This window comes from Danio rerio, chromosome 5 (assembly GCF_049306965.1).
Source record: "Danio rerio strain Tuebingen ecotype United States chromosome 5, GRCz12tu, whole genome shotgun sequence".
NCBI lineage: Eukaryota > Metazoa > Chordata > Actinopteri > Cypriniformes > Danionidae > Danio > Danio rerio.
The window spans coordinates 4,945,001-4,967,410 of NC_133180.1; the positions used below are offsets into that span (position 1 = coordinate 4,945,001).

Below are 22,410 nucleotides of genomic sequence, written 5' to 3' on the forward strand. Positions count from 1 at the left end.
CTTCCTGAAAATCAGCCATTTAGCCTCAACATAGTGATGAGGTGGGGTGTGTGATGAGCTGGTAAGTGGAAGCAGTAATGAGTTTAATAGTTGAAACACCAAAAGATTAAGGATAGAAAATTAAGTTGTACCTGCACACTTATAATTTGGACAAATTTTATATTATCAGTGTCCTTTAGTGACTGATGGAGCTTTAAAATCGGCTGCAATTAATGCACACAATAGCATTTAGAAACCCTGAAAAAAATATAATATTAAAAAATGTAGGTGTGTGTGCGTGAATGTATATATAAGAACGTCGTCCTACATCTTAAATTAAAGATATATTTTCCTACAAAAGACAAAGCTGCCACTTATAATATTATACAGAAAAATGTGAGGGTGCAGAAGGAGAGAAAAAACACAAGATCTGTAAGTGAGATTCGAACTCGCTCCGTTGTGCGCTCCGTTGTTCTTTATCGACACACTGTCCACTACGCTATTCCCGTGGTCTAAATCATCTGTGTAATGATACGCAGTAATGTATGACCAAGAAACTGTACAAAAGTGTAAAAAACAGTTCAGTGCCAGGCATACTGTACAGGTGGTCATACTGCCACATTGTACAGTTGCCTAAAATGCCGTGACGCGAATACAAAGAGCTGCACTGAATGTTTTTTATGGTAAGCGCAGACCCCCGGTTTGTCACATTTGATTTCAAAAAGGTTTGTTAAATACATTAACATTATGAATTTAGTTATGAAAAAAACTATGCACTTATAACCCTCTCACAACGAAAAAACTTGTATCTGTGTGTCCACATCTATAAATATTCTCATCAAAAGAGCACGCAATGCTCAGTAAACTCTCTGAAACAGACAAACTCTGAAACATAGCAACTTACTCTCTGAACATAACCTGCTCCGGAGCAGGTTATCTTCAGAGAGTAAGTTGCTATGGCTACTTAACATACCCAGAAGTTACCTCCGATTTTGGAACCAAAGTTGAGGTTATCCACCTACTTACTCTCAAACTTACCCGTGTATGTCACATAACCTGCTTTCTGGAACAGCCCCCTGTAGTGTCTGCTTGTTGCTGGCTGTATGTGGGCGGAGTAATACACAAAGGGTAAAGAGGCTGTACGGGTGCTGATATTGCTTACATATATCACAGCTATCAGCCAATCAGATTTGAGAACCGGACAGAACTGTTGTACAAATATAGTTTTTGGTTGTTTTTTTAAGTTTGGTTGTTACAAAAGCAGGTAAATTATTATTTTAAGGTCAATATTATTAGCCCCCTTCAGAATTTTTTATTGATCGTCTACAAAACAAACCACTGTTAAACAAAGACTTGCCTAATTACCCTAATTTTACCCTAATTAACCTAGTTAAGCCTTTAAATGTCACTTTAAGCTCAACACTAGTGTCTTACAACATGCTCTGTGCTGTCATCATGGCAAAGACAAAAAAAAATTATTAAAACTAATATGTTTAGAAATGTGTTGAATAAAATCTTCTGTTAAGCAGCACTTGGGAAATGTTTTAAAAAGAAATGTAATGTAACAGGAGGGCTCATAATGTAGATAAAACACATCTCGCTCCAGTGCCTCAGGGTTTGTCTATTCTACACGCCAAATCATGACTCCCATAAGTACAAAGACAAAGTGAGACATTTCAGGCCTCCAGGCGATGTTTTGGTCATGTGACGTGGGCTGGAAACATGTACCCGTCTGAATCTAGACAGAACTAGTTTAGAGGTCGTTACACTTTTTCAGCTGCGGTTTTGTTTATGATAACACAGGAAGAGGAAGTCCAGACTCCAGCAGCTCTGCTGACATTATAGTGCTAAAATGCAAACATAAAGCTTCCTGTTACCCTTGAACACCACACATGCATGGCAAACATGTGAAGAGGCTCATATACAAAACAGTCAGAAAAAGACTCTATTTAAGGGTCAAAGCACACAGTTTAGAGCCTTACACTTTTTTTCATAGCGGCTTTTAAAATGAACATGATTAAATTAAATTTAAATACAATTAATCCCTTCTGCTTTTGTAAGTTTTAATAAATACAGGTCAGAATCAGTATTTATTTTGTACGTTTAATATATATATCTTTTCGCACCGCCATACGACAGAATTTCGCAAGCTTAAACTCTAGTGTGACCACAGCTTTATGCATTAAAAAGAGTCATGCTTTGGTTTTAAGGGTCTCCAACAATATGCGGATCTGCATGCAAGGTCAAAAACACTTTCATTGTCTTATCTACAGTGAATATGATTTGTTCAGCAATTCATTTGTTCCCAAAGCCCTCCTTTTTTTTTAAATGTTTTTTAATATTTACTTTGTATTATTCATTTAATATTTATTTGTTATTCATTTAATATTTATTATTTATTTAATATTTATTTATTATTCATTTAATATTTATTTATTTACTATTAATTTAATATTTATTTATTCATTTAATAATTTATTATTCATTTAATATTTATTAAATATATTATTATTCATTTATTATTTATTTTATATCGATTTATTATTTATTTAATATTTACTTATTTAATATTTATTTTACTTATTAATAATATATTTATTTATTGTTCATTTAATATTTATTTATTCATTTAATAATTTATTATTCATTTAATATTTATTTATTCCCTTAATATTTATTTAATTAATATTTCTTAATTTAATGTTTGTTTATTAATTTAATGTGTATTTATTTATTAATAATTTAATATTCATTTAATATTATTTAGTATGTATATTTTTTTATTAATTTCATATTAAATTACTAAATAAATATACAATTATTAAAATATTAAATTAATAAAAAATACATATTAAATTACTAAATAAATATTAAATTATTAAATATGTATTTTTATCAATTTCACATTTAATAATTTAATATTTTAGTAATTAAAAATTTATTTAATAATTATTTAATTATTTAATATTTATCGTATAAAATATGTATTTTTTTATTCAATTATTATTTATTTATTTATATAATATTTATTTATTTTAAGTTATTTTAAACACAATCGTTTTGGTTTTAAGGGTCTCCAACAATATGCTGATCTGCATACAGTAAATATGATTTGTTCAGCAATTCATTTGTTCCCAAAGCCCTCCTTAGCACGAAGCTATTCTGTGCTGATTGGACTGTTGTGATTGGTCGACAGTGTTCAGCGCGAGAGAGTGAAATGCCCAGCACGGCTTATCAACAACATTGAAGTAGTCAGAGTGCAGAGTGTATGTGTGAGCATACCTGCCAACACTCCTGTTTTTCCCAGTAGTCTCCCGTACTTCAGACCCATCCCCGCTACCCTCCCGTTTGTTATTTATCCCGGAAAAATGTAGGAGAACATTTAAGATGACATCTTTTGACAGGTTTTTTATGAGACTCTTCATATAAATAAGCAATATCACAACGAGTATCAGTGCGCTGTATATCAGCGGTGGTGGGAGGTGTGTGTTGGCACGAGGCCGCAGTGTAAGTGTCCTCCTACTAGTGACGAAATAGTCATATTGCACTGCTACGAGTGTAATATTGCATTTATACAACAGTTCGACGGCACAATCGTGTGTATAAAAAAGATAATCAAACACAGTTAAAAAACCCTTTTGTATAAGGAACTACTTTCTTCCGCCATTCATTCACATCTGCAGCTGACGTCAGAACAGCAGAAAATGCTGCTACTTCACCAATGTCACTTTGGAGCTAGTGTTTGAATGATTCTCTAGCATAATGTCTAAAGTGATGACAAAACAGCTGATTTTGCTCACATTTTAAAGGGCCATGAAACCCCCTCGTTTCAGCAGGGTGTTTTCACACCTCTACTTTAGAAAAAGTCAGAAAAGTGGGCGTGTCCAGCTCTGTTTAGGAGGGAGTGTCGGAGGAACTAAAGTGGGATGGTGTGGGAGTGTCTATTTGGGCACGCGTGAGTTTCAGAGTCAAAATACACACACACACACACACACACACACACACACAGTAGAAAGTGATGGTGTTTACATGGACATCTGTAGTCGAATTATTTGCCAAATTATTAAATGGTGGACTTTAACTGCAGTTTGGCTCTTTCATTCAGGGAATTAATTCATGCCCCTCGCGACAAACGAGATATTTGATTCGAGGAGCTGCTCTAAGCATGTATTTTTCATGCAACGTTTGATACCGCACGGCGAATGAGAGAAAAAAACCTCTGCATTTCCCGGAAACTTAGATGCACACGGCAGGTAGAAAACCGCATGTGTTATTCCGGTCACTAAATGCGGTAAAAAACCTACACGAGGTTAAAGTTTGGTTGTGGTGCTAACATGTTTACACTCGGTGCAATAGTTAACTTAGTTCGATACGAACAAACTGAATAAACAAAGAGCGCTGGTCGCTCACTTACCAAATCTGTAGAGACAGGACAATCACCAGCAACTAGAGCCGCGTCTTTATTAAGAGGAGACTACAAGCGAATCCGGATCTCAGTGTTTGCAGATGAGAACAGCTCTCAGGTAAACAATAATCCTCCTTAGACACGTAAGTTATTGTTGTCGAGCGTCGCGTACACTGTTAATCCACACGTGAGTCCAGCTGCGCTCTCACAGAGAGAAAATGAAAACAAAACTTAACTGCAGCAAACTATAAAAGCAACACTTCACGCTTGTTTTGCCAACACAACGTGGTGTATCTGTCGTCTAAACACTGTGACAGTAATGAATATTAATGAAGTTGCACAATAGAGCGCGCTGATTGGTTTGAACCAAGCTTTACTCATGCATTAATGCAGCACACTGTAAGACGTAATAAGACACACTCTGCACTCTTCAGTCTGCACGCTGGAATACACGCTATTATGTCATGAACGTGACGCAGCTTCAAAAATTAGTTTCAAACAGGAAGTACGAATTTGCTTGAAATAACGCAAAAACAACCAATTTACACTTTATAATGAAATATAGGTGTCCTAATAGTGTTTTTAGCAGTGTGGGACACATATACCACTGTCAACAGCTCAAAACATGTGTTTTGGTGTTTTGTGACCCTTAAAGATAAGGAGATAAAGTCTACAGAGATATTTCAGTATTTCTCTGTTGCAATCGGGCGATCAATAATTAACTCCGAAAAAGCCAAAGCAGCGCAAACACTAGCAGATTACTGTTGTGTTTGAAATTAGGGAAAACGTTAAACACATTTCTTCTTTCTTTCTGTTTACTGAACTAATCGGCAGTAATGAAAACAGGAGACTCATTACAAACAGACGGCCATCACCGGTTTTAAGACTTACATGAGTCCCATTCAAGCGGCAACCTCCCTCTCTCCCTCGGGAAGCCAATACGGAGGTAACTGAAATGGCAATTCATCGAAATTCCGCTAGTCTTGGCTTCATATGGAGCAAATTTCAATTGAGCCCACTGTTAGAATGGCCAACTTTACAGCAGAACAATAAGGTGTTTACAGCCTGATACAAAGAACGATTTTGGTTCATAAAGCTAATATTACCCTTCATGACAAATTTGAGGGGGGTGAATTTATTTATTTATTTATTTTTAGAAATCAGCAGTTTCATTTACATTAGGTTTTATTAAGTCTTATTAATTCATTAAGTTAAAAATAATATATTTTTCTTCTGGAGAAAGTCTTATTTGTTTTATTTAGGCTAGAATAAAAGCAGTTTTTAATTTTTAAAAACCCATTTTAGGGTCAATATTAGCTATATATTTTTTTCGATAGTCTACAGAACAAACCATCGTTATACAATGACTTGCCTAATTACCCTAACCTGCCTAGTTAATTTAATTAATCCAGTTAAGCCTTTAAATGTCACTTTAAGCTGAATAGAAGTGTCCTGAAAAATATCTTGTCAAATATTATTTGCTGTCATCATGGCAAAGAGAAAATAAATCAGTTATTAGAGATGAGTTATTAAAACTATTATGATTAGAAATGTGTTGAAGAAATCAGCTCTGTTAAACAGAAAAAAAGCAGGGCTGCTAATAATTCAGGGGGGCTAATAATTCTGACTTCAGCTGCATATATGGGTCATGAATGTTGAATAAATAAGTACACTTTCTACACTTCTGCATGTAATTCAGTCAGAAATCACAGCAACTGTCTCTATATAATTTATTTTGGTGCGCCAGTGTATTTTTACACACGGTTCCAGTAGTTGTTCAAGTTTAAAAATTTCCAGATGAACCGCTACCTCCTGTCTGCGAGTGACAGATGAAAGAGGAAGCGGTGAGTGCAAAAGCAGGTCATAAAACTGTGCAGTATTGGAGATCCACCACACACACAAACAACATCCCGAGAGATCTGATGTACCTGTAAACAAACACACACAATCCACAACAGTCATGAGGATTTCTGAGAAAATTAGACCTGTGTAAATAAATGTGACTGCAGTGGCATAATGTTACACCCTTTACTGCAGTTTTAATAGTCAGATTTAACACGTCATCAGTCATTTTGGAGAACAGGAAGTAAACAATAATCCCACTGAACTGAAAGAAACAAGATTATTGGCATGTTTCAGTATTGGCATGTTTCAGCCTGTACTAATCGGTTGGAGAACTCTTTATGATTCTAAATCAAGCAAAAGTAAACTGTTGTTAAATGATTACATCTCTTTATCAGTCCTGTTAAAATATTTAATATTTATTTATTTAATATTATTTAGTATTTTCAAAAACATTAATTAATTTAATATTAATTCAATATTTATTTATTTATTTATTATTTGTTTATTTATTTAATATTTATTTATTACTTATTTATTATTTATTTAATATCTATTTATTTAATGCATTTAATATTTATTTATTATTCATTTACTATTTATTTACTATTTATTTATTTTATTATTTATTTTATTTATTTATTATTTATTTACTTAATAATTATTTATTATTCATTTAATATTTACTATTGATTTATTTAATATTTATTTAATATTAATTTATAATTTAATATTTATTCATTTAATGTTAATTTATAATTCATTTAATATACATTTTTATTGTTTTAATATTTTTTGTATTATTAATTTAATATTTATTTGTTATTCATTTAATATTTATTAAACACCTATTTATTTAATATCTATTTATTTATTTAAAATGTATTTAATATTTATTTATTATTAATTAACTAATTTATTATTTATTTATTTTATTATACATTTAATATTTATTTATTATTTATTTATTTTATTAATTTATTATTTATTTACTTAATATTTTTTTATCATTAATTTAATATTTATTTTGTATTATTAATTTAATATTTATTTGTTATTCATTTAATATTTATAATTTATTTAATATTTATTTAATATTTATCTATTTACTATTTATTTATTATTTATTAAATATATAATTCATTATTCATTTATTATTTTTATATCAATTCATTATTTATTTAATATTTACTTATTAATAATATATTAATTTATTATTCATTTAATATTTATTTATTCATTTAATAATTTATTATTCATTTAATATTTATTTATTCCCTTAATATTTATTTAATTAATATTTATTTATTTAATATTTGTTTATTCATTTAATGTGTATTTATTTATTAATAATTTAATATTCATTTAATATTTATTTAGTAATTTAGTATGTATATTTTTTATTAATTTTATATTAAATTACTAAATAAATATTAAATTACTTAATAAATATAAAAATTATTAAAATATAAAATTAATAAAAAATAGATATTAAATTACTAAATAAATATTAAATTATTAAATATGTATTTTTTTTATTAATTTCACAATTAATAATTTAATATTTATTTAGTAATTTAGTATTTATTTAATAATTATTTATTTATTTAATATTTATCGCATAAAATAAGTATTTTTATTTATTAATTTATTTATATAATATTTATTTATTTTAAGTTATTTTAAACACAATTGTTTTCGCTGGATTAGCTGCTGGTATAATAATGTGCATTCTTTGATGCATCAAAAAGGTTTACTACAATTTTGTCAAATCCTTTCAATCACAAAAAGCGCCAGCAAATTAAGAAAAGTCCCTCATTGGTTTGACAGCATACATGTAGGATTTTCTCACAACACAAATATGACAGAAAACAACTGAAATATTTCAAGGGGACCCTGAAACATGACAGACCCAGCTGGGATTTATTTATTGTGCCGTGTCTATTGCTCAGTGAAGTTATAGTTGATCTTCGAAAGCCAAGATTTTGGCTTATTTTAACATCCTTATAACACCATTCCCTTGTCTTTTGGATATTATTAGCATGAATAACAGCGGTAATTGTGCATGTTTAGTAATTGCATCTGTTTTCTTGAATTGCAGCACGTTAAGCTCTCTTGGCCACTGTAAATTTCAGATCTAATCTGACAAAGATGTATCGTACCTTATTATAACATACCTAATCTTTGGTCTCTCCACTGGAACTCTTCTCCACTTTATCCTGTTTCAACAAAAAGTGAAGAAAAACTAAATATGGTATCAGAATTCAAACAGTTGAGCATCACAAGCCAAGCTCATGAGTTTGAACAGTGTTTCTCAATCCCGCTCCTCCTGATGTTTGTCTTTTCACATCAGACGTTTGTTTCTAATTTAACAAGTGACCTGCAAAGTGGACTCCACAGGCTATTACACCATTATTTCAGTCTACAGGGAGAATAAGTTGACATTTTAGCATGTGAAATCTGAAAAGTGTATTTATTTATAGATGTACACTGTCACAGGCTTCTCTAGTAAGATGCTGCAGGCAGTGCTGTTGTGTAAATCTGTCAACGAATGTTTCAAAGTAAAATAAAGGTTTCTTGTGCTCTGGTAAAGAGTAATGAAGGAGCACTAAGATCTTCTGCAGGGTATATGCAGGAATATAAAGGTAATTTTAATATCTAAAGCTGTTTTTTGCATGAACTAAATTTATTTTTATATCTTGGTCACACTAATTGGAGAGCCGGAACAAATTGCCACATGGGGCACCAATTGAATTTTCCTGCTGTATGGTTATGCCACATATGGAGATTGCACATCACCTTAACGCGTTTGTCACGAATTACTTGACATCACCCAAACAGAGGAGCATGGCTGGACACACCCGGCCTGAACTGATCGAGGACAATAAAAATATTGGTCACACTTTACAATACGTTTCATTAGTTAATGTTAATTAATGCACTTATTAACATGAACAAACAATGAACAATACATTTACTACTGTATTTGTTCATGTTAGTAAACGTTAGTTAATGAAAATACAGTAGTTCATTGTTAGTTCATGTTAACTCATGGTGCATTAATGTTAACAAGCATAGACTTGGATGTTAATAATGCATTAGTAAATGTTCAGTTATGATTAATAAATGCTGTACATGTGCTGTTCATGATTAGTTCATGTTAGTAAATGCATTAACTAATGAACCTTATTGTAAAGTGTTACCAAAATATTTATACTTATTTCAAGTCAAACACTTCGGACAACGCTATATTGCATAGGGACCCTGAGCATGTGTCAATAGCGCCGCCATATTTATACAGTGCTCCCAGGACAAGTGTCATTCAACCGCACTAGTCAAGACAGTGTTATTACGTGAAGATGCGGGACTTTAGCGCTGTCTACGGGTGTAGTAACGAGCAAACAAAGAAAATAAAGCACAGGCAGAACATTTCATAGGTAATATTATGTTTTTTTTCTGTTTTTGTATGTTCTGAACTTTTGTGCTAATCAGGTCACGTTATTGATGATAACAGTCACTTACTGCATTCACCATACGGCAAAGCAGCTCCAACTCGCACTAAACACTCGGCTTATGCTAGTTTTGTTGCATAAAATCAGCAAACAATGCAAAAGAAATATGACAACGAGATGCTGCGCTGCCAGAAACTTGTATCATTGTCGCCTAACGTTAGTGAAAGAGTCGTTCGGGGGATTCATTCACAAACGAATCGCTCCCTCCGTCAGTATGAGAAGTGAAAGCAGGAGAGGAGGTGTGTTTCAGGACATGATTAGATTAAATTTAACAGGGAGGGTGAATAGTACATTTCTGTACACACAAACACAAGCTTTTTGTCAGGAATGCCCGTGCGGTCACTGATCCATCAATGTAGAAAAGTGATGTAAAATTATAATTTTCATAATTAGAAAAAACAATTACACACTAACATCCAGGAAAACTCCCGATCATAGATATATGTGTATATGTGTATATCTCTGGCTTTGGATGGCCACAGTCCTCCACTGTACCTTGGTCCCGCATTCATTTCAAAGGAGCGCTACGCTGTACCAAGATGGCGGCGCTATTGACGCATTCCGTCCAATAGACAACAGTAGGCCAGGCGACATCTAGTGTATATATCTATGGTCTTATGGTAAATGGTTATATACAGAGGTATTTACAAAGAAAAGAAAAATTAAATAGATGATTGACAAAGGATTTAAAGTGTAATCTGTGTGCTACTGATGAATGTACAGAAGGTATAATATTTATGTGTTAATGAGAGTACAGAGTGTATATTTGAAGACTTCATTGTTGTAAAAAAAGAGAACAAAACTGTATGTTTGATGAAATGAAACATGATTTGTGAGGATATGTTTGCTATACTATGACTGTTAATAAACATATGCTAGCAAGCTGCGCCTGGGGAAATACACTGAAGTTTTATTGCGATTATGTTTCTCCTGATAGTTCGGGCACTTTAATCTGCCTACAAGTTCCCGTAAACAAGCCTAATGTAATGTTCTGTAAATGTAAAGACGTAAGGATGTAAGAGATGTGTTCACCTTTTGCTTGTCTTTCTTTGAGGCAGGTTTGTCTTTAAAGAGTTTCTCCACAGTAACATAAGCCTGAAGCGCCCAGTCGTACACACTGTCTCCTGTGCTCTGTGTTGACAGATTAGAAACACATACAGAGATTATATATACTGTATATACATAGAGACAATCCAAATCCATGGGTAATGTTTTTAGCCCCTTTCACACAGTGATACCGGTAAATATCCGGAAAATTTCTGGAACGACTTTACCGGTAAATTCAAAAAAGCGCTGTTCACACAGGCGAGGACGTTACGGAATTTTTCCGGAAAAGTGCGTTCACACATCCACTCCAAAATACCGATAAATTCTGACATCATTAACCACAAATGAGCTTTAAACGGCTGCGCTTGTATTTGTAAACATTTGACTAAATTACAAACTCTATGGATGATCAATATTGTGAACAACTTTCGCAGGATCACTTTCGCATGTCGAGATGTTCATAATATGTGCGTGTGCAGGCGCTCACAGGCTGTTTCACAGGCGCACGCAAAGCTTGAAGGTAAACAAACAACGGCTTATCATAAGCATCTCATCGATGATTATTTACACAGTTGGCATTAAAAAGAACATATAAACGTGATCTGACTAACTTCTAGCAGCTAAATGTGTCTGGAAAAATATTTTAAGGTTTTTATTCTCATAAACCGCGCGGACGTAAATGCGTCTGACTGTTGTGATTGGCTAAAGCAGACGTCTCACGTCAGCATGTTCTAGACGTGCACGCGCTTATTACGGGAATCTTCCTTCTGCATTCACACAGCGCAGCATTCCGGCAAATTACCGGTAATGTTACAACTTCTCTTTCCGGAAAATAGCCAGAACGAATTTACCGGTATTTTCAAAAAGGACCTGTTCACACATACAGACCTTTCCGGAAAATTGGCGGCAATTTTCCGGAAAGGTCTTTATGTGTGAAAGGGGCTTTTTTGTTCCTTCTGCGTTTACACCGTGCTTGTGAGGTAGCGAAGAAAGCGCTTGCGCTGTCAAAAGAGAAAATGAAGCGTTGCTTTGATAAGTGAGCTGTTTCAGCTGAGTTTAAGCCTAATGAGAAAGTTCTTGTATTGCTTCCTTCACCGGGTTCTGTTTTAGCTGCATGTTTTACTGGTCCATATGTATTCAAAAGTAAAATCATGCGTCACAACTAAGCAAGAATGAATAAAGAATCAAAACAATTATACAACACTAACCTAGGACTAACAACCCAACAACTAACAAAGCATAACACTGAAGGAAAAAAAACAGTAAATAAATAAAACTAGAACCTAAAGTTTATTGATAAACTTTGATGTTGGCTTGAGAAAGCCAACGTGACTGCGCTAGGACTAGGAATGGCAGTTGGCAGGAAGCATGGTGGCGGTTGCTAAGTCGTTGCTAGGCAGTTGCTAAAACAATTATGGCATTGTTAGGTGGTTGCTAAGCAGTTGCTAAATGGCAATGCTTGTGTACATGTTTGATCAAATGCTAATACTTAGTAGGCATTTCTAGCATATGTTATTGCATTTAGATAATCATTCATAGCATGTAGCTAATTGTTATTAGCACTTAGCTTCCATTATCATTGTTACCATGCATAGTACACCGGAAGTCCCATTTGCTAGCATGAGTCAAACAAGCCAATGCCCAGGTCCCTACGATGTTCTGATGTAGAGATATTACGATTTTTAAATGGTTGCTAGGTTATACTGTTTTATTGCTATGGGGACATTTGACAGGTTAGTGATGATACATCAAAGCTTCTTGGCAATATGAGTGATCTTAATCAACCCCGATGTTTCTATGACAGTCTTTATGAGTGTCAAAAACTAGACTTGAACATTATGTATTCCTGGTGTTGGGTTGCGGCTGGAAGGGCATTCCCTGTGTAAAACAAATGCTGGATAAGTTGGCAGTTCATTCCGTTGAGGCGACCCCTGATTAATAAAGAGACTAAGGGAATGAACATTATGTAAAAATGGCTTGCCGTATTTTTTTGAAAATACAATGCTTAATAAGTGTGAAAGTGATACATGCAAAATGGCTTGCCATATCAGTAAAAAATATGGAGTTTAAGTCATTTTGAGAAAAAAAATGCTTAAAAATTATTTATTGGAAAACTATAAGTCTGATAAACCTTAAAGATATAGCAACAAAATCTAATGCATCTTAATACAGCTTTTGGCCAAATTTGGGGCTTGTATAATTTTTTTATATGCCCGAATTATAAAAATTTAATATTTAACATTTTTTGTTAAAAAAACAATAAGTCTTACAGGCATGAGGAGATATAGCAACAATCTAGAATGTAGAAGGCACATTTTGACCACATTTGGGCCTTGTGGCATGAACGGCCTAAGAGGAGATACGTTTGTTTTCAAGGACAGAGTAGCATAACAGTATGTTGGCTTTCTCAAGCCAACATAATAAAAGAAGTTTGATGGCTGGCAGTGAAGTCTCCTCTCTCTCCACTTAATGTTGGTCCATATTTATAGCCAATTTGCAACTAGCGCAACTCGCCGCAGGTGCGAAAAGGCACCTAGGAAACAAACACTGAGTGACGTCATGATACACACGCAAGCACAGGCAGGCGACAGCCGTAACACAACTATCAATATAACATGGCCACAGCCATGTCACCCTGCAGCCCAAGACCGGTTACTCACTGAAGCTAAGCAGGGCTGAGCCTGGTCAGTACCTGGATGGGAGACCACTAGGGAACACTAGGTTGCTGTTGGAAGTGGTGTTAGTGAGGCCAGCAGGGGGCGCTCAACCTGTGGTGTGCGTGAGTCCTAATGCCCCAGTAAAAGTGAAGGGGACACTATACTGTCAGTGGGCGCCGTCTTTCGGATGAGACGTTAAACTGAGGTCCTGACTCTCTGTGGTCATTAAAAAAAATCCCATGGCACTTCTCGTGAAAGAGCAGGGGTGTAACCCCGGTGTCCTGGCCAAGGCCCCTCTATCGGCCCTTATACGATCATGGCCTCCCAATCATTACCTTCCACTGAATTGGCTCTATCACTGCCTCTCCACTCCACCAATAGCTGGTGTGTGGTGAGCGCACTGGCGCCGTTGTCCTGTGGCAGCCGTCGCATCATCCAAGTGGATGCTGCACACTGGTGGTGGCGTGGAGACCCCCCCCCCCCCCCTCATGATTGTGAGGCGCTTTGGGTGTATGGCCATACACAATAAATGTGCTATATAAATACACATCACATTACATTACTTGTAGTTAAGTGTTTACAAATACAAGCTCAGCTCATTTCTGGTTAATGATGTCAGAATTTACCGGTATTTTGGCATGGATGTGTGAATGCTCATTTCTGGAAAAACTCTGGAACGTTCCTGCCTGTGTGAACAGCGCTTTTTTTAATTTACCGGTAGTCGTTCCAGTAATTTTCCGGATATAAACCGTTATCACTGTGTGAAAGGGGCTTTTGAGAGATAATCAGAGTTTTTCCATATTGGTTACAATGAAAACAGAGCGCCGGCTGATAGTAAGCAGCTCTCGGCGGGAGCTTGTGTTTATGGCCTTGGGAGTTTAGGAGGAATGTGTTTCAGCTGCGTTTTTGAGCTGTATTGATGAGCTGGAAAGTTATGGATCATAACCTCACCCTTGACTATTCCCTCATAAAACACTGTATAGATCATCTTTCAATCCCACTGTGACAAACTGTATTTTTAAGCCAGCCTGAAAACATCCTGCAAAAAATTTATGTGATTTTTATTTACAATATCATGAGTGTCCTTTAAAGGGTCAGTTCCCCCAGAACTGAACATTCTGTCATCATTTATTCACCCTTTACTTGTTCCAAACTAGTTTGAGTACAAAAGAAGATATTTTGAAGAATGCTGGAAACCTGTAACCATTGACTTCCACAGTATTTGTTTTTCATCAATGGAAGTTACAGGTTTTCAGCTATTCAACAGAAAAAAAAAACTCTCCGATTCCAAACCGTTTGTGGGTGAGTTAATGATGACGTTATTTTAATGTTTGGGTGATCTATTAAGGTGGTAAACTTTGGGTAGGTGTTACTGGCTGCTGATTTAATTTATTTCCATATAATGCAAAACAGTTTTGTGTGGTAGACATGTGATGGACAATGCTGTACGCATCATTTGTGATTCAGAAAATGGTGGCAGAAAGTTGTTTTTAAAGTGTTAACAGAGTTTTAACAGCGATTCAGAGTTTAAAAATGTCACTGCTTTCCATTTGTGCACACTGGAAAAACCTTTGAAAATGTAAAGCTGAACAAAATGAAAGCTTTAGAAAGCATACTCCACAGATGATACACTGTACTGACACCCGCAGGTGCACTTTGGTCAATGGTAATAATGCAGTTAAAGGTGTTTACATGCCTGTATACTCCAAATAAAATTGGCATAGACCACCTATGGTAATACGATAATGCATATTGCGATTTTATGAGCTTAATCACATTATTTAGGTTGAATTATTGGTAATATTTAATTGCAATACAAAATCTCATTATAATCACATTTAAGATGGTCCGTGTAAACTAGGAGTACCCAAACCTTTTCTTATAAAAGGCTAAAAACCAAACTTGATTGAAGACTGCAAGACTTGACTGAAGACCGAAGTTAAATAAACCAAACTGTATTACATTAAATTTGCTCATTTATTTGTGTATTATTCAAAAATAACTAGAAAATGCTGCTTTAAACATATTGAATAAAGATGTAGTATCATTATTTAATATTCATATTAAAACAATCCCATTTACAGGGTTTCTGCCGGTTTCACCAAGTTAAATTTAAGACTTTTAAAGACAATTTTAAGACCATTATGAATGACATTTTAGACTTTGAGACATTTTAGATACAGGGCTTAATGCTAAGAATTGTTTTTTCGAATATCCCAGTTGAAAAAGCTTTTCACATGCCTTATCTAAAAATGATTAAAATGTAATACATTTAATAATACAATAATAATAATAATTTAATAATAAAAACAAACATCAGGTCAGGGGTCTGTTTTTCTTACATGGATTACTCAGTTAGCTGGATTTGAATATTGACGATTTGACACGATCCAGGATCATTTCGTTCTTTAAATCTCATCTGAGACTTGTTGTCATAGCAACAGTTCTGGTAGCTCAAACCTGCTTGGGAACAGGCTCATTTCATATCAAAAGAATTAGATCGGGTCAGTTAAAGCAAAGATAATACTGAATGTATGTACCGAATTCCGGTATTTTCTTACAGTAGTTATAAAATAGTAAATATATATATATTTTTAACTATTTAAATAAAGTTTATATATATATATATATATATATATATATATATATATATATATATATATATATATATGGGATGTAACGGTATCAGAATTTCACGGTACGGTAATACCTCGGTATGAAGTTCACGGTACGGTATTTATTGAATCCTTTACAGGAAAAAACAAAACTTATGAAAATACTCCAAAAAAGTGCCAAAAGTGTCAATGACATACAAATTAGCCATCTATCTGTAAGCTTTGAAACAGGAACTTAAATTTTAATAACAAAAAATTATTAAACCATGTAAAAAAATTAAGTTTCAATTTAGTATTGTTGAAAACTCATCACATTCAACATTTAATCACTCACTCACTTAGATAGAGATGGGTTTAAAGGAAAATTATCATATAAATATAATCTGGTAAAAGCTGGTATCTCTGGGCATTTACAATGTCCCCTGCAACAGAAAAAAACCCTCTCATTTGGGACTGAGGTTTCTGGGACAAGAGAGATATGACTTGGCCCAGGTTGACAGCAGTGGGTAACGTTGTGCATTGTCTTTCCCCCACTTGAGAGGACAAACCATGAGTGAGATAGAGGTCTCATGTCTGCATCAATCTGAACAGTATGCTGTGTTTCTGCAGTCCCCATGACTGATTATTAGTCGTATTCCCCAACTTGCAGGCACGTGCACACACAGGGCTCAACCTGTGCAGTGCACATGCCCTTTTTAGTCTTGGATAGAAAGTTCCCTTCCAAAATGATCAAAAGTGCCCCCGCGACGCAACACACCCTCCGTCCCCGCTTTACAGTACGCGCGCGACAACACAGCTGATAAGAACTCGCGCGACAACACCGCTATTCAGTACGCGCGCGGCGACAGCACCCGCTTTAGGGTTTTCCAGCTCTTTTCGATCCCCGCTTCTAGCAGCACACTCCATTTCCGCATTACTGGATCTGTAGCGACAACAGACCGCAAGGGATTATGGCCAAGCCTGGGCAGATGGAAATTGTAGTTTCCGGTACCTCCCATTCGCTTCATTCGCCTGAGCAAATTTTGTCAGAAGACCTATAGTTTTACCGAGTCATGCGACTACGTTAATATCGAAAAAAATTAATATTGCGGTATGACGGTATTTACAATACCGTTACATCCCTAATATATATATATATATATATATATATATATATATATATATATATATATATATATACAACTTATCCAATCTGCACTCCAAAACAAAAGTATAATGACTGCCACCTGGTGGTTCAAAGAGAAAATTTATTGATATGAACTTTTTAGATGCAAACGAATACATGCACAATATTCGACTTTTAAAAATAATTTATGCAGTCATGCACGTGTTTTGATCGCTAATATGTCGGTGATTTGAGGCTTCGCAAAAGTTGCAGACACCTTTACCAATATCAAAATGCTTTTTTGATGCAAAATTAATTTATACAGTTATTCCTTATGCCGATTCAAAAAAAAAAAAAAAAAAAACTTGAGTAGGCCTCAATGTAAATGTAGAACTAAATACATTGATTAGCATCGAAACACATGATGAATACTACTGACACATGAGAGTGTAAAACCTGCAGCTCATAACAAATGTGTAAAGTTATTGCGTATCATATTTAACAAACCGTTTACTGCTAGTTTTATGTAATTTTGCTCATATGGATAATTGAATATGAATCAGATGATGTCATTACGTTGCTTTGCCGTCAGCCAATCATTGCATTACTGATCATGTTTTCGAGGATCAATAGATCTGTTCTTTACAACACAGGCACAGATCGCAGATCAGTTCATCCAGACATCTGATTTGCAAACTTGTTTGAAGAACCAAATTAGCCAGAGATCAGTTATCAAGATTAAAAGATCCAGGATCTGCCAAATAATCTTAGATCATTTAAGCGAAGTACGAAGAACAGACCCCAGGTCAGTATTCTACGCAATAAATAAATGTAGTACTTTTTAATGTTACTGTGAGGAAAGTAATTAAATGCTATTTTTAAAGTAAAAAGTTAAAAGTTTTATTGCGATTGGGATTGTTGGTGATTGTAAGGGTGTTGATGGCCAGAATGGTATACATGAAAAGAAAGTAAAGACCTGTTAAAAAAAAAAATTAAGACCTACAACGCAATATGTCAGTATATTTAAGACTTTTTAAGGCCTAAAATTTAGCTTTTGAGACTTTTTAAGACCTCGCGGATACCCTGATTTGTAACACAATGGAGTTCAATGCTTAATACACTGCCTCTGCCTTGATTTGCTCGCCGATGTCTTGTGCATTGTCCTCTACCTGTCAAGTGACAGTATTTACATTTCAAAAGTCTGATTCATTTACACATTTAAATGAAAAATTTTATATTAGTTGTTTTTTTTTGTAGCTCCTCAGTTAAATGGTGTAAATGCACTCATTGTTTACTTCTAATTCCTGCACTTTGTTTGCCTCTTAGCACTGTGCTTCTGCAGTACACAAACATCCATGTTGTCCACCAGAAATAAGTTTGAAATATTTGTATAGTTCAATATTTATCTTACAAAAATGCATTCGCAACAGGAGACCTTTATAAAACACACAGGAACATGTGTGAACACAGACACACATACTTTAGCAATGGTCACGGCCTCTTGAGGATAGTACATGGATGCTCCAACTGCCATTAAACCCGTTGGGTAGATCAGTCTCTTCAGCCTGGAGCCTGAATTACAAGAACATTGCATTAACATGTTTTCAACGCGTTTAACACAATATGGCAATAACACATTGCTGACATGTTTCTTACATGTTTAGAACAGACAACATGTTTGTATCACATTGCTAACATGTATCTAAAACATGTAAGAAACATGTTAACCATGTGCTAAAACGTGTGATAAAATGTTATCATGTTTAGAACATTGACAGCATGTTCTTATCACATTGCTAACATGTTTCTTACATGTTTAGAACACAGACAACATGTTTTTATCACATTGCCAACATGTTTCTTACATGTTTAGAAAACTGACAACGTTTTAATCACACTGCAAACATGTTTTACATGTATCTAAAACATGTAAGAAACATGTTAACCATGTGCTAAAACATGTAAGTGTGATAAAATGTTGTTTTAGAACACTGACAGCATGTTCTTATCACATTGCTATGTTTTGTACATGTTTTAGAACAATAATAGCATACTTTAAAACACTGCTAACATGCTTTAGCAAACTGATAACATCTTTCTTACATGTTTTAGAACAATGATAGCATGTTTTAAACATATTGCAAACATGTTTCTGATATGCTTTAGAACAATGAAAGCATACTTTATCACACTGGTAACACTGGTAACAACTCTTTTCTAACATGTTTTTTTTTACGTTTTAGAACACTGACAGCATATTTTTAACACACTGTTAACAAGTATTAGGACATTGCTAACATATTTCTTACATGTTTTAGAACACTGATAGCAAGTTTTATCACTGGTAACCATTATACACAATGCTAATATGTTTTTACATGTTTAGTCCAAGGATAGCATGTTTTTAATCACACTGATAACATGTAAAAACATGTTAACAATGTGTTAAAACATGTTTTAGAAGACTGACAGCATGTTTTTAACAAACTGTTAACATGTATTGGCACTCTGCTAACATGTTTCTTACATGTTTTAGAAAACGGATAGCATGCTTTATCACACTGTTAACATGCTTTAGCACATTGTTAACATGTTTCTTACGTTTTAGAACAGTGTTAACATGTTTTTTTATCACACTGCTTACACGTTAGCACATTGCTAACATGTTTTTTTTACATGTTTTAGAACACTCATGTTTTATCACACTGCTAACATGATTTAACTAATTGCTATTATGTTTCACATTTTATCACACTAAGGTTTTAACACATTGCTAACATGTTTAGCTCGTTGTTTTAGAATACTGCATATTTTGTAACACTGCTAACATGCTCTAGCACATTGCAAAGGTTACTTGCATGTTTCAGAACACTGATAATATGCTTTAACACATTGTTATTATGTTTCATTACACTGCTAACATGCTTTAGCACATTAATCACGTTGCTTACATTTTAGAACACTGACAAGATGTTGACACTATTAACATGTTTTAGCACATTGCTAACATGTTTTTTAATGTTTAGAACACTGACAACATGTTTTTATCACACTGTTAACATGTTTAAGCCCATTGCTAACATGTATCTAAAACATGTAAGAAACATGTTAACATTTTGCTAAAACATGTAAGTGTAATAATGTTGTTTTAGAACATTGACAGCATGTTCTTATCACATTGCTAACATTACGTACATGTTTTAGAACAATGATTGTGTTCTTTAACACACAGCTAACATTTTTCTTGCATGTTTTAGAACACTGTAAACATGTATTTATCACACTGTTAACATGAGTATCACATTGCTAATACGTTTCTTACATATTTTAGAACACTGACAGCATGTTTTTAACATAGTAAACATGTATTAGCACACTGCTAACATGTTTTAGAACACTGATAGCATGCTTTATCAGTGTTAATATGCTTTAGCACATTAACATGTTTCGTATTTGTTTTAGAACCCTGTTAACATGTTTTTATCATGCTGCTAACGTTACCACATTGTTAACATGTTTCTTACATGTTTTAGAAAACTGATAGCATGTTTTATCAAACTGCTAACATGATGTACTAATTGCTATTATATTTTTCACATTTTAGGATACTGACAACATTACCAAATCGCTAACACGTATAGCACATTGTTTTAGAACACAACAAATTGTTATCACACTGCTAACGTGCTTTAGCACATTGCAAATGTTTCTTGCATGTTTTAGAACACTGATAATATGCTTCAGCACATTGCTTTCATGTTTCATCACACTGCTAACATAGTTTAGCACATTAATAACATGTTTCCTGCATATTAGAACACAGATAGGATATCACACAATTAACATGTTTTAGCACATTGCTAACATGTTTCTAACATGTTTTAGAACATTGACGACATGTTTTATTACACTGCTAACATGTTTCTTATGTTTTAGCACATTACTAGAATGTTTTACTATGTTACCAATGTGCTAAATCATATTAGCATTGTGAAAAAAACATGCTGCCAGTGTGCCAAGTACACACCCTAAAAATGTGCTAAGTTATATTAGTAGTGTGCTAAAATATCCTAATAATGGGATAAAGCATGTAAGAAGTCTCCAGAAGAAAAATATACAAGGAAATACTATGAAAATGTCCTTGCTCTGTTAAACATCACTTGGGAAATATTTGAAAAAAATAATAAAAATTTTACACGGCTAATAATTTTTCTTCAACTGAATCATTGAGGCTTTCATTACCTCTTCCTAGAAAAAGTCCCAGGATTCCAGCAAAGCCGATGATTCCTGCTCTAGGATAAAACTCAGGTGGAGGATTCTTCAAGTAGGCATAACTGTCTAGAATACAGAGCAAAATAATTTGCATTATTTGTGTCTTCATATTTTCATTTATTTTCATACAATGCTTCACTTACTCTGTCCAAACTGTACAGTGCTGTCAACTTTGGGTTTCACCGTTCCATAGGCACCCTGAGACGAGGCGGGATGAATGAAGATTGTAAGTTATTATAATGTTGCTTTTGGTATACAGAAATAAGAATCATGAAGATGCTAAATGACCTCGACTGACTTGTAACTGTGGACAATCATGACTGCTGTCATTTCTTGTAATGCAGATACTTTAATTTATTAAAGTTTAAAGAAAGTTAAGAGAATTCATATGTTATGTTGTGTTGAACTGGCCTGGTTTGACATTGAAGGGTCAGCAAATTAGCTACTTCTTTGAACCTTGGTGAACTACTACCGAGTCCAAAGGTTTATGACTGTATTTCATGATGTCTAGGCTATATTTTATAGTTTATAAATGCACCTACTGGACAAATCTTTATCAGTAGCCATAAACCCATAATGCATGACCGACAAAGATAAGACCGTCTTTATCTTAGCAATCAGATAGTCTGCTATTCATGACCTAAGAGAGTAGACTTAGGACAACTGATAAATGAATAAAAATTAAACACCAGTATAAGGAAAATGGAGAGAAATGTGACGGCCATGGACATTTTCACAGAATTAAAAAATAATAGTCAAATTAAATGTAAAATTGTAAGACAATAATGTTCACTGAACATATGTACATTTATAATAATAATACATTTGTATTACTTTTAAATAATAATTATTATATTACATAAAATTTAAATGCTTTTCATATTTAACGTCTGTTAATGTTTACTGTGACTTCAACTGGCGAGTCTTTCATTTAATATTTACTTAAATGTTATAGTGATCAACTAAAATTAAATTA

The 22,410-nt window shown here is 33.9% G+C and overlaps 1 protein-coding gene across 3 annotated transcripts in view; it reads right to left on the reverse strand.

Annotated features, from left to right (window-relative positions):
- Positions 1-6,097: 6,097 nt before the first annotated feature.
- The window catches only part of apooa (apolipoprotein O, a), a 36,197-nt gene continuing 19,884 nt past the window's right edge, over positions 6,098-22,410 (reverse strand). For 2 of the 3 annotated variants that reach the window (NM_001423743.1, NM_001423742.1), the window contains 6 exons: positions 21,578-21,632; positions 21,405-21,500; positions 18,643-18,734; positions 10,771-10,869; positions 8,404-8,445; positions 6,098-6,312 (listed from right to left, as the gene is read on the reverse strand). In NM_001423743.1, coding sequence (NP_001410672.1) covers positions 8,404-8,445; positions 10,771-10,869; positions 18,643-18,734; positions 21,405-21,500; positions 21,578-21,632 — 384 coding nt within the window. In that variant the 3' untranslated portion in view covers positions 6,098-6,312. Of the gene's footprint in view, positions 6,313-8,388; positions 8,446-10,770; positions 10,870-18,642; positions 18,735-21,404; positions 21,501-21,577; positions 21,633-22,410 lie in introns of all 3 variants that reach the window. The other variant, NM_001037115.2, reaches the window with a different exon arrangement.